The 13,349-nt window shown below is 57.1% G+C and overlaps 1 protein-coding gene across 3 annotated transcripts in view; it reads right to left on the bottom strand.

Annotated features, from left to right (window-relative positions):
• Window positions 1–472: 472 nt before the first annotated feature.
• CYP26B1 (cytochrome P450 family 26 subfamily B member 1) overlaps window positions 473–13,349 on the bottom strand; it is a 30,401-nt gene continuing 17,524 nt past the window's right edge. For all 3 annotated transcript variants that reach the window (XM_077842872.1, XM_077842875.1, XM_077842874.1), the window contains exons 4-7: window positions 6,609–6,884; window positions 6,192–6,347; window positions 4,394–4,678; window positions 473–4,007 (exon numbers count right to left, since the gene is read on the bottom strand). In XM_077842872.1, the coding sequence (XP_077698998.1) occupies window positions 3,615–4,007; window positions 4,394–4,678; window positions 6,192–6,347; window positions 6,609–6,884 (1,110 nt within the window). In that variant the 3' untranslated portion in view covers window positions 473–3,614. The remainder of the gene's footprint in view (window positions 4,008–4,393; window positions 4,679–6,191; window positions 6,348–6,608; window positions 6,885–13,349) is intronic.

Genomic DNA, 13,349 nt, shown 5'->3' on the forward strand with positions numbered 1-13,349 from the left:
TATTTGATCAGGGAACTTGTTCTCTCCAGCAACCACCACATAATAGGCTCTTGAGAAGTGCCTTGTGGAGCATGAGGCTGGAAGTCAGGAGACTTGAACTCTGCTCCTTAATTGGCCATGTGGCCATGGACATGAGTGTCCTCACTCAAGTAAACAAGATGGACTCTGAGGACAGGCCCTCAGCACTGGGTTGCCTCATCCAGCACCAAGAGGCCTGGCCTAGCTACTCATGGCCAGACTCGGCCGGCAGAGCCAGCTCCCAGCTGCCCCTTCCCCCAACAGGCCTTGGGGACCAGTGGCCATAAAGTTACACCTCCCCTTCACCCCAGGGGGATGGGTATGTCTCAAAGGACAAACTTTGTGGAGAAGAATTTCCTGCCTGACAGGTAGGCATTGCAGAAAGGAACAGGGGTGGCCCAGAGGACCCTGATAGTGATGCTGACAAGACAGAGACAAGACGGCCAAACAAGAGTGAGTCCCCACGGTTTATTATGGAAGCCTATAAAAGAGCCAGGTTGAGTATTTCCAAAATCACAAAATGCACAACATTCATTTTTTTTAATATGCAACATGGAATATTATATACAGATTAAAACCACATGACAGCAAAAACACTCACACGGCACCAGTTTCATATCAAAACAAAACACACAAGTGCTTTTTCAATATTAAAACAACTGTGATAAAAACATATTAATATTTTGAACCATGTTTACAATAGAGAAAAAATTCATATTTTACTAAATAACAAATATTTAACAGCAAAAACTTTATACTAAATATCTATTTTGAATTATAACAAAAATAGTACTTATAATAGTTTATAAAGACAGACACAAAATTATAACATTTATGAAAAAAAGTTTTGTGTATAAAATAATATTATAGTGATCTGGGCAGGGTCAGGATGGTGCCCAGAACACAAACGCCAGCGCCCAACATCGAAAGTGCTTCAATCTGCAAGCCCATGGCAGGAAAAGTGTTGTGGGGTTTTGTCTTTTTAATGTCAAGTTACAATAGTTAGGAATGGTAAGTGAGGAAACATCACCCATCTAGCGCTACCTCTACTGAACCGGCACACAAATACACAGACACGCGTGGACAGAGACGAGACGGCCACATTTCAACACTGGAACCCTCCTGTCAGCCAGTCAAGAGCTTCTTTCAGTTCTGTTCTTGTTGCTTTTGAGACCCAGCGGGGCAAATAATCCTTCCTTCCTCCTCACAGGGACCCCCTCAGCCTTTCCCTCTGCCCCTCCCAGGCCGGTTACCCCAACACAAGGCCACCGATGCCTCCCAGAGCCCACCAGCCCCCCAGCCCCTTACCAGGGCTAGGCCTGGTGGACTTCCTGTCTAAACTAGCACTTACTGCATTCCTGGATATTCAGTCAAAAACAATTGGTTCAGGGCAAGCTGGGGCAGCTTAAAGGAGCATGAACCTTCCAGACACTGAGAATTTTTTTTTTTTTTTTAATGGGTAACAAATTTTGGTGCACCATGAAGCTATTTTGCAAGCTTTGATGAGTCTTTACACATTTTTGCCTGTTTTTCAGATTGTGTGTGTGTGTATGTGTGTGTGTGTTGGGGGGATGGATTGAGAGATTTTGCTAAATTTTTTAAAGTGTCTTTTTGCCAATATGTCTTTTCTGCGCTGATATTTTAGTAGTGAAAAAGTAGGAACTAAATAAAACATTTGAGAACAGGGTTACAGAGCAGTCTGCCAGCCATGAGCCCATTCCCCTAAAGCCTACCACAAGGGGGTGTGGGTGGGGACAAAGGGGGGTGCATCCTCCCCCTGAGCACCATAGAGGGGCCACGCAGATGTCCACAGTAGTCAGTGCTGCAGGGAGGGACTAGAGGGATTGGTATCCTGTACCCTTCTGTGTGTTTTTTTCTTGTAAAGAGGATTCACTGCTTTTAGAACATCAAAAGCCAATAGAGAAACACAGAAAGCAAAGAAAATCTGAAAACAGTCAAAATCATTCAGAGACTCATCAAAGATCCCCAAATCATCCTCGGGAAGCATCCCAAATTGCCAACACTTGAAATGCCAGTGGCAGGAGCTACTCCTTTTTCCCCCAGTCATCCCCTAACCAGCCGGTTTTCAACCAAATCACTTCTGACAAGTCGCACATACCCTCCTCCTCAGCTCTGCAGCCCCCGTGCAGTAGCTGCCTCGGGACCAGGGCAGAGGACCCGAGTCTGCACAGCAGAAGGGCTGCCTCCTATGCTCACCTCCCCTTGCTTTCATCTTGTCCCCACACCCCTGAGCTGGGCTAAGCAGACAGTGGCATAGAGGTGGGAAGGACTTCAAGGACATCTTTCCAAGGGCAAAGGGCCAAGGGTGAGGGTCAAGAGAGGGACCACAGAGGCCCTCACTCCCTGTCAGAAGAAAGAACCCGTATACGTCCCCATGCTCACTAGCAGGAGTGGGGGGCACCGGGGCAAACAGTGGCCAAGCAGGAGCTTGTGGTAGCCTCCAATCCCCCACATGATCAGGGTTTTTGACAGAGCAGGGAGGGGGACAGTGGGCCATCTCCCCATCTCCATAGAGGGCAAAGGCAGAGGCACTGGACTTCACCCAGGGAGTGAGGCTCTGAGGTTGGACCCACAGGAGGTCTGGAGCCTAGGGGTTGGGGGACTGCATCATTTGCAGAAGTCCTGCCCTGGACAGCTGGGACAGAGGCTAGGGGACAGACGAGTTGCTTGTTCCAGTCCCCAGGAATGCCAAGATTCGGTTATATCAGTGAATAAATATGGGACGGTGGGGGGGGGGGCTGGAGGGGGCGGCAGGGGTGCAGCCCAAGAGCCAAAGGCCTTGTGTGTGTGTGACAGGGGAGCAGAATGGGCTCAAGGCTGCCTGGCGGGAAGGTGGGGACATCAGTGTGTATGCCCAGGGCCACCAGGGAGGATGCTGGGAGGACAGGGCCTGGGGCTCCTTTGCCCCAAGGTCAGAAGAGAGAAAAAGTAGCAGCAATAGGTAATTTCAAATGTCCAAACTGGTGAAGGGGTGAGGCCCCTCCAGGCTGACTGCAGACCCCCGCCCCACCAAGGGTGACTTGTGTTCTGTTACCCAGGATGCTATTCTTCGGCAGCCACACCAGGAAGGGCGCTCCACCAGTCTGAGTCAAAGCAGGAGGGACGGGGGTGCTAAAGACAGCGCCGAAGGGGGCACTTCTTCTCCTCCATCCCCAGCGTCAACTACCTGCTCTCAGACTAAAAGGGTCCCAAAGCAATAGAGAGGTGGGGCCAGTTCGGGACATCACGAGCACATGCTGCAGCCGAGCCACTGACATTTAACACTGTAATGGGCAAGCGGAGCGCCCCACCAGCCCCTTCCCAGGAGCTAAGCCGGGGGGAACTGGAGGGACTGGACAGAAGTAGGAACCAGGGGAAAGGCCCTCCCCCCACAGAAGGATGGGGCCCTTTGGGCTTTGGGTAGGGTTTACTGGGGGTGAGGGCGGGGACAGGGGAGGGGGCAAGGTACAGGGGGCCACTCCCCGCTCCCCAGGTTCCTACCCTCTCCCACACACAGGTTTCGACCCTTCTGGTGCCTGCGGCCCCCACCCCCCCAGGCCTGGCTGGGCTGGGCTGGGGCTACCGGCTAGGCCCAGTTAGACTGTGGCACTCAGCATGGCCTCCGTCTCCGGCAGGATTTTGTTCTGGTTCGAGTCCAGGCCAAAGAACTTGACGCTGAGCCCATCCACGGGGTGCAGGACAGGGACCAGGGTGATGCGGGGGAAGGTCCGGGTGGCCAGCTCAAAGCGGCTCGTGCTAGCCAGCTCCACCGCCAGCACCTTCAGGAACAGCTTGGCCAGATGCTTGCCCAGGCAGGTGCGGACTCCGCCGCCGAACGGGAGGTAATGGAAGCGGCCGTCCTTGTCCTCACTCCGGGCCTGGCCGAAGCGGTCTGGATCGAACACGTTCACGTCTTTGAACACGGGCGCTGTGTCGTGGGTGTCCCGGATGCTGTACATAACACTCCAGCCTTTGGGGATCTGGAAACCCTGGAGGCAAGATGGGGGCAGGGGTGGAGTATGGTGGTGAGAGCCAGAGGACAGCGAGAGGGCCGATGACTTCCTGTCGGCCATCCCCCACCCCCTGAGCCCAGATGTTTCTAGAGACCCCCTTCCCCCCGCCCTAGGGTCTCCCAGTCCTGCCCAGCATCCCCGTCAGCATGTTAGTCCTGTCTCTTGTTTACGGATGTCCACGTGCAACTTCACATAGGACATCCCGGTTGGCTTCATCTGACTCAGCATTTGGGGCAGGGTCTCTCCCATCTGACTGAGGTACCCTGACAGGAAGGCTGGTGTTGCTGTTAGTCAGCACCCACCCCTGACGCAGTGTTCCCAAGGCGCCCCGGAAGCCCCAGCCCTGCAGGGCCCAGCCTCACATCCAGCTCAAAGGTCTGCAGTACGGTCCGGTAGCCACCAGAAATGGGTGTGAACAGGCGCATGACCTCCTTGATGACACAGTCCAGGTAGTGGAGCCTGCTGAGCGTGTCGAGGCGCAGCGTGCCCTCACAAGGACAGCCGCCACTGTGCAGGATGCCCTGGGCCCGCAGCTCCTCCCGGAGCTTCTCCAGCACAGCTGGGTGCTTCAGCAGCTGCATGATGAGTGAGGTGCTGGCGCTGGCGGTAGTGGCATAGGCTGCGAAGATCAGCTCCAGGGTCCCATCCTACAGTGGCAAGAGGTGATTCAGGTTCAGCTGGGCGGGCCCAGTCTTGGGCAGCCCCCCTCTGCCAGTGGTCCCCCATGCCCCAGGGTCATCCAGCTGGGCCCTGCCCCTGGGCCCCACATTGCTATGGCTTTCAGACCATGATGGACACAGGTCACAGGGCCAGTCCCCTGGCTGCTACAGCCCAGGGCAGAGGCACTAGCCTGGGAGTCCCTTGGGGTAGGGCTGCTTCTCACTCACTGCTGGATTCCTGAGCCAGCCTGAGCAGGCCTAATCAGTGCAGTGAACAACCAGAAGAAGAACAAATCCCAAGAGGCCAGGCTCTGTGTGGGCAAGTAGGCTAGATCTGCAAATGGGCTTTCCAACTGACCACTCTGGCCCCTTTCTCCATCCCCAGGACATCTGGCAGGAGGTCAGATGGGGTTGGGGAGGTGACCTGAGACCACAGCCATGGTGACCTGTGCCGGGACAGCAGTGAGAAGGCTAAGGGGAGGCAGCCCCCAGAAGACTCAGACCCTGCCAAGGCTCTCAGGAGAGCAAGACACCTGAGCAATGGGTGCCCCCAGGCAAAGGTCTCAATAGGCCATCTTGTCCCAAAGCCTGTATTCTACAAAAGAAGGACTTGGGTCCCTGACTTGCATGGCACCACCTATGGGTCACAATACTTCTTATGAGAAGGGAAGGTCACTGGAGCACCCAATGGTTCACCAGGGGAAAAGCTGCAGTCAGACTAGGGGTAAGCACAGAAGGTGGGGATGGAGAGGTATGCAGTAAGTCTCCACAGGCACCTGGCAGACATGCAGGTGGCCTAGTCTAGACAAGGATGAGTTAACAAATCCCTCTTTGGGTGGTGCACCCACCCTAAAAAGAGGCAGGCAGGAATCCTTCTTGGAGCCCTGTGTGGACAGTCTTGGTGCTAGCAGCCCAATTGGGCTTAATCAGTGCCAGGCAGGCCAGGAGAGAGCTTCAAGTGCCACCACCTTGAAAGGGCTGGTGGGATAGGAGGAGACCAGAGTGAGGTCCAAATCTCCCTGCTCATCCCCAAGGGCTGAGGCTGCTCTCAAGCAAGGGACTTCCCTTCTGGGGACCATGAGATGCACCGAAATGGTGAATATTTGGGGTGGAGGGAGGTGAGGAGGTCAATAAAGCTGCTGGCACTGAGGCTGTCCAGAGGTTGCTAGAGGCCAATTTTCAGCATCTTCTCCTAAATGGTATATGAGATGGTTGGGAGCAGAGGGGGATGGAGAGCATGGAGCCCAACTGCTGCGGGGGACCCACTCAGTACCAGGACTGGGTGCACAGAAGCTGTGGTGGGGGGCAGCCCCATGTATTGTGGGTATTTCTCATCCTCCCCATCAGACCACATACACAAAGCAGGCTGGCTGGGTCCCCCAGCCCCAGGCAGTGATGACCACCACAGCTGCCCAGAAACAGTCCCTGTGGGGAAGGGAGCAGAATGGGTAGAAACAGAACATGGGGTGCTCATGCTGCCCTCTGGAGAGGCCGCCCCCACCTTTAGCTCCTGCATGGTCATCTCCTTTCCGTGCTCCTTGCTGCTCTCAATGAGGATGTCCAGTGCATCTGAGTAGTCCTTGCCCTGGGTGCACTGCAGCTTTTCCCGGATAGCTTTCTCCAGGCCCTTCTGCAGGATCTGCCGTGCCTGAATGCCCTGAGGGGAGAAGGGGGCCATGTGGTCACTGGAGAGGAAGGATAGTGTCACCAAAGGCCCCCTCCCAAATCCAGAGGGACTCCTCCCGGAACTTCCCATCTCAGCTGCAGAGAGCGGCAGGCGAAGGCTCCTCCCTCCCCCATCTGCTGACACCTTGCCTCTGCCTGTGTGACTGGTGAGTGTCCCGTGGTCAGCCACCCTTGCCCTCAACGTGGGCTAGTGGATGTCCATCTCCTCTCTTCCCAGGTCCTAGGTGCTCACCCGCCGGTAGCCGCTAAAAGGCAAGTCGACAGGCAGGGAGAAGACGTTCTCCACAAATTGCTGGTAGACTTCGAAGAGGTGACCAAGGTCCTCTTCAGGGATGCTGAAGCCCAGCAGCACACGGATGGCCATGCGGAAGGTGAGCTTCTGCGTCTCCTGGTACACGTTGATGGCCTCAGGGTGGCTGCTCCAGGCCCGAAGTGTGTCCTGGATCACCAGCCGGATCTTGGGCAGGTAGCTCTGCAGGGCCTCGTGACTGAAGATCTTGGAGAAGACCTGGAAGGCAGGGGGCGGTTGGCCAGAGGAGCTCTTCCAGGGCCCCACGGAAGCACGCACCCAGGGCTGTGGTCACAGATACACCAGGTCCTCATTCCCACCCAGCTCCACTTTCCATCTCCAGACACAAACCTTGCTGGCTCCCCTGCTCCAAACCCCCTCCTACTGCGTGTGCCTTGGAGCAGAGGCAGGGGAAAGAGGATGAAAGCACAGTGCACGGGCACTTTTATTCAAAGTCAGGACCTTCCATGTTACTCACAGGGATATCTGAGCTGTCATCTCCTTTCCTGACCCCCAGAAAAAAAGCATGAGCTCCAAACAGTGGCAAAGCCCCCGGGACTGGGCAGTCCAGCGGCCAGCAGGTCTGCAGAGGAACTTGCCCCATCCACAGCAGGGGCCTATTCCCAAATTCCCAGGCCTCAGGGCGGAAGGGCCCAGGAGGAGTGGAACACAGATGCGTGGACTGGACAAGGAAGAGGTGGAAAGCTGGAGGTGGCTAGTCTCCACTGATGGAAGAACAAGAGAATCTGAGGCTAGACTGCAAGCAGGACTTCCTGAGACACCCCCCCCACCACCACCACCAATTGCTCCCATTCCCTGGGCAACACCTAATGGGTGGAGATCCTACGGAGTCTGTTAATAGCTGTGCCATCAAAATGTCTTCAACATGGCTGAGTCAGGAGGCAGGGGGATGGGGACAAGAGTTTTCTACCCCAAAAATCACAAGGCTAAACAGAAGCCCATTTTGATTTCTTGCATCTTCCTGGTCCATTTTAAGTAACCAGTGGGTCCCCATTTCCACCTTCTCTGCCTTCCAACCTCATGTGTCCTCAGTAACCCCCTCCTGTCCCCTCCTTGCCCAAATGCCCCAGCACGCAGTCTCAGGCTGCTGCCCAAGGTTACAAGAAAGGGTAGAAGGTGAGTTTATTTACTGATGCCCTTGTGTCTCACTCGTTAAGGGACATCCTCTATCCACCCCACCCCAGAGTCCGGAGCAGAAGGGAGACACCCCCACCATCACCGAGGGAAAGGTCATTGGGGAAGGTGGAGAGGGGAGGGACAGCGCAGAGGAAGGGGACACAGAGTCCGCTAGCTCCCTTACCCTGCCCCGCGCAAACCACACACACGCGCTCACCCTCCCCGCCTGTCCCCCAAACACAACCACCGCACAAACTGTAAATGTGAGAATTTCCCCTGCAGTCAGCTCGAGGAGGAAAAGGTAACATTTTCCTGGCCTCAGCTCTGCATGGCTAATGGGAGGGCTGGTTTGCAGAAATAACAGTGCCGGTCCTTCAGTGGCCCAGCCAGGCATTCACAATAGCACTTTCATTCCCAAATTCCCGGTGGGCAGACGGAGGGAGGGAAGGAGGCCGGCGAGGGGCAGAGAAGCCAGCACTGTTTGGGGCTGCTCCTGCCATGAAGGGACAGCTGAAATGCAGAAGGACGGGAAGTGGCCAAGGGCAGCCGGGGTCTGAATGGGTCACTCACACCTTGCTCAGCTGTGGGGGTCCCGGGAACTCGCGAGGGAGGCTTCAGTGGCCACATCCCTTCAGAGGGTTCTGGCTAAAGGCAGTGCTCTCTGCCTCAGCCTGCCCCTCACTCTGGTATCCTTAGAATTTCCAGTTCAGCTCCTGATCAGAGTCTAATGGGGTGGGAATGGGGCCCTGTCCCCAGAGCCTAGTGTTGGCCAACTATGGGCCCTTACAAAACAGCAAGGTGCTCATCAGGGAGGCAGAAAGGTACTTTGTGGCTACCAGGCCTCGATGGGGAGACTGGAGGTGGAGGCAGGCAGAGATAGGGAGGCTGTACCTGGCCTAGAGCTGGTCGGCTCAGGGCCACCTGAGGAGTATGGTCATGGAAGGGGTAGGGGCAAGGACCGGCCAGGGCCCCCAGCCAACAAGACACCCCAGCCCAGAGGTGGGCATGTGGAGGAGCCATGCAGACCTAGATTGGTCAAAGTCCAAGCCAGCTAGGCTCTAAGTGCAGTGGGGTGGTGGGGAAAGGCAGGCTGGCCACCCAGAGACCTGTGTTTTAACCCAAGACCACACACCAACTCACTGCACCACCGTGGCCAAGTCATGCCCTCCAGCCTCAGCTTCCTCACCTATGAAATGGTAAGATTGAACGGGGTGACTTCTGTGGCTCCTTTCAATATACAGAGGACATAAACACCAACACTTAGGTGTCCCAGACTAGATGCTGCCCCCTCCAAAAAGCCCAGAACCTGGCACTGCCTGAATCACCTGGTTAAGTGCCTACCAGGCCCCCACACAGACACCGTACACAGGCCACAGTGGCCCAGGAGGGGCCATCCCAGGGTTACCAAAGGAGGCTCTCTGAGGACCCACGCTGCACTGTGAGGAGTCACCCGCCCATGAGCCCTGTCCTGCTCCAAAGGTAACATTCTCTGCGCCCTCTAGTGATGGCCAGTTGAATTGCTCCTCTGCAAGCCTTGGGGTCCAAGGAGGACAGGAGGACCCAGGGGACATGCGACTGGGGAGATGGACTCCAAGGGTAAGGGTTCCACGCGTCACTCCTAGGTAGACAGGGGTCCTAAGCAGAGGCTGGAATGACCCCAGGAGGCCCTCTGCCACCCCACACCTGCAGGCCTCTGGGCTGGGGCTTCTGGAAACGTCCAGGGCTCTTTCGACCCAGCCCAGGACTCACCACTGGCAGCCAGCAGGTTACTGTGCTCTCTGGGGCTCAGCTTCCCCACTGGCTTCATGAGGGATCTAACTGGATATTTTTGGGTCCCTTCCCGCCTAGCTGCCCCATCTAGGATTCCTCGCAGAGGCCCCCTGAGGAGGGTGAAAGGAGAAGCAAAGCAAAGGGAGATAGGCAGGCACTCTGAGAGTCAAGGGACTTCCGCTCAGAGGTCACGCAGGCCATGACCCTACTTCCAGCCCAGCTGTTCCATCTGCATCAGGGCCTCCCAGGCACTAGAACTCCAGGTCCTCATCCCTAGGTCAGTGCCCAGGATTAACAACAGAGGCACTTCCTGCAGCCAGCCAAGGCAGCCCAGAAACCACCACCTACCACAAAGGCCAGGAGGGGGTGGAGGTGCTGGCGAGGGCCGCGGGAGGCCTGGGCCACATCGGGCAGCCGGGGTCAGGACCCGGGCACATGGGAAAGTGCCCAGCAGAGCTGCTAGTGCGAAGAGACAAGAGACGAAAGGTTCCCAGCCCCCAGAGCCGCCTGCCCTGACCACAGTTGTAATAGGAGCCAGGGCCGCTTTGTTTCCCTCCGGAGCTTCCCTAGGAATTCCCAAAAGCCAAAAGCGAGCCAAGAATGTTGGACTAAGGTCATCGGGAACCAGCTCTGGCCCAGGCTAAGCCCTGCAGAAGGAGCAGCAGGTATGGACTTCCCACCAGCGTGGGTGCCCGGAGAGAGAAGGCCGAGTGTCACGGGAGAACCGGGAGCTCCCAGGCACAGAGGCAGGGTGGACGGGCCCCCACCTTGAAGGGCGTGCTTAGAAACCTCCATCAGTTTCTCCAGCAAAGTGACAGGCTCAATGGCCTTGTCCCTGCTTCTCTCTCAGCCCTGAATGGGAGGGGGTGGAGGTGGGGCACCAGGGGGCTGGTCAAGGCTCAGATTCTCCATAACTGCTTCTACTAATGCTTGCTTCCCCCTCCTGCCTCTCGCTGGGTGCCCCTGGGAGAAGGGCTGCTCACTGGAGCCCTAGGGCCCTGCGTGCTGACCCGCTCAGCCAGATAACCCCGCCCCTTCTCAGCTGGTGGCTGTGGCTGAACAGATGGACAGACAGCCTCTGGACAGGCCTCCTCGGGAGTGGGAAGAGCCGGAGAGGGAACCTACTCCTTGGGCCAGTGACTCAGACTGGGAGGAATGGAAGCGGCTGGCTGCCCGGGAGGGTGGGGGCCTGGGCAGGCTACCCGCCGCCGAGCAAGGAGCCAGAGCCCCAGCCGCAGCCTGCGGAGTGGAAAGAGCAACAGAGGGCAGGCAGGGCTGGAGCAGGAGCAGCCGTCAGCACAGCGCTCGGTGACGCCAAGGTGTGTGCTTTAGTCTCAAGTAAGGGGGAGGACGAGAGAGGACGTCATCTTCCCAGATGCCTGGCATTTCCACTGGGCCTTGACTTCACCCTGGCTGCCTCCACTCTGCCACTCTGGCTGGGAGGGGCTGGCCCAGACCCCCCAGGCTGTGCACGCTTCTGGGTCCCAGACACCTATGGGAACAGAGCGCCTGTCCCCCATTTAACTCTAGCTCTGTCTCCCCTAATGGTTCCCCCCAAGACACAAGCACATGGTTGGGGAGGGAGGGCAGCACTTGGCAGCTACCTGCTAAGCCACAGAATCCGAAAGGTTAGGTTCACCCAGACTCCCATCCCTCTTCCAGCCATAGCAAAACCCCTCAGAAAGCTGAGGCCCAATGGGGGAAGGGCCCTCCCAATGGCCCAGTCCAGGCCACGACCACCAGTGGCCCCCACCCCATCTCCCCCCACTCCAAACCCCACTGATTCAAGATCCACCCTCCACCAGTCCTGGGGGCTCAGAATTTATCTAAGAGCCCTAAGGGGACCCTCCTTTATGGCCAAGCTTATTCTCAGGGGAAGGCCAGCTGTTCTGGTTACTGTGTCCCCGCTTCAGCACTTCTCATCTCCTGGAGACGCACCCCCAACCCCAGCCCTTCAGTCCGGCAGCCTGAATGGATACACTGGCAGGCACAGGGGGCCTCAGGGCCAGAGCAGACCCCAGCCAAGCCTGCCCACTCGCTGTCAAGGCCAGAATTGTCTCCCAAGGCTGGAAGAGTGAGCAGACACATCAGCATCACAGCCTTGGACCCCTCCCTGCCCTGGGAGGACAGAGAAAGGAGGGTAGAGGGAGGGGATGAACTGGCCAGACCACTCGCCCCCTGCCTGGCACAGGGAGCAGTGTGGAGGGAGGCACCCACTCTAAGGCGCTCTGGCAGCTGGCTGGCCATGGGCTCCCTCCCCCATTGACCTTCAGAGAGATCGGCTCCTGCCACCCTCCCCCTCAGCAGCCCCTGTACCCACTGGCTGGTGCTACAGTAACTTTTGAGTGAAGGACTTCTTGGGCCGGCAGAACAAAGGCCCTGTGCTCATGCCAGGGGGCTGGAGCTGAGCTCTCAGTCGTTGCCCTGCCTGGCTGTGCCGCCCACCTTCCTATCCCTGCCCTGCCTGGCAGGTGGAAACTTCTGCCCTCAACTGAGCTGGAGAGACTCTGCAGCCAGAGGCTGAGCACTTGTCCAAAGGCCATCAAGAGCCAGTCTGAGCTGGCCTCCCCGAAGACCCCCAAACCCTCCTGGTTCTGCCCTCCTGCTGAAGCACTTCCTGGACTCTCCACCCCAACACAAACTCCAGGATGTACAGGGTTTCTGCGAGAAGTGCAGTGATCCTGAGCCTAACCTCCAACCCTACCCAGGACAGGCCCAAAGGCCAAGTCAGTGAGGGGTGGTATGTGGTTAGGCAGGGCTTCTTACTCCTGCCTCCAAAAGCCTGGGGAGCTGTTCCCCCCACCTTAGCCTTGAGTACAGAAGTCCCTGTAGCCAGAAGTCTGGGTTGGAGGGGCAAGAAAGCCATGCCTGGGGTCTCTAGGACACCAGGAATTCAGGATGAAGTGCATCCTCTGAGATGCTCTCCACATTTTGACAGGGCTACTGTCTGAGGCCCCCTAAAGCTGCTGGCCTTGCAAAGACACTCAGAGGAAATGCCTGATTCTGGGCTGTGGGGCTGTGCACTGGGGCTTCCATAAGTACCCCTAATTCCTCCTCTGTGTCTCTGACAACCTCCCCACACCCTTCCACCCTACCACACTCCATCCACCCTTCTAGGGCAACACCCCAGCCTCCCTGCATGCAAGGAGGGATGACATCCCTCCCCCATCGATCAGAGACACTCCATCCAGGCCCCCCAAGAAGGGACAGAGTCTGAGGTAGTGCCTATAGGGACACAGACCTGGCCTCTTAAGAGGATTCTGCTAGACTGGGCAAGACTTTCTGGACTTTCTGCCTGGCAAGCCCAGCCACCTTGGCCCTAGACCACCAGGATAGGAGGGCAAACACCTGGAGTGCAGCGATGGCTGTATGGAGCCCCTTCCCAGCACATCTGGTCAGACCTCCCAGAGAAGGGGTGGGCCACCAGCCCCAATGGAAACAGTGACGCTCCTAGCTCCCTGCCAGCCGGCCCCAGCACACCTGGGCCTTACTTCCTGTGAGTACATTCTAACCAGGCCTGGGCCTGGCCCAGCTGCCTGCTCACTAGCCAGGTCCACGACTGCAGCATGGACTGGATAAGGCAGTGTGCACGGCACATCCCCCCACGCTGGCCAGGCTGGGTCCTCGGGACACTGGGGTCCAGCAGACTGGCCATTCTCTCCAGGACCAACATCAGCCCCTGAAGACTGACTCTCTTCTCATCCATCCAGCTAGACTCTACTTCTTGAGGCAAGGACCAAGTTGCCCACTTTTGTGTCCACCTGACCCACAGCCTTC

Source organism: Canis aureus, chromosome 12 (assembly GCF_053574225.1).
Source record: "Canis aureus isolate CA01 chromosome 12, VMU_Caureus_v.1.0, whole genome shotgun sequence".
Lineage (NCBI taxonomy): Eukaryota > Metazoa > Chordata > Mammalia > Carnivora > Canidae > Canis > Canis aureus.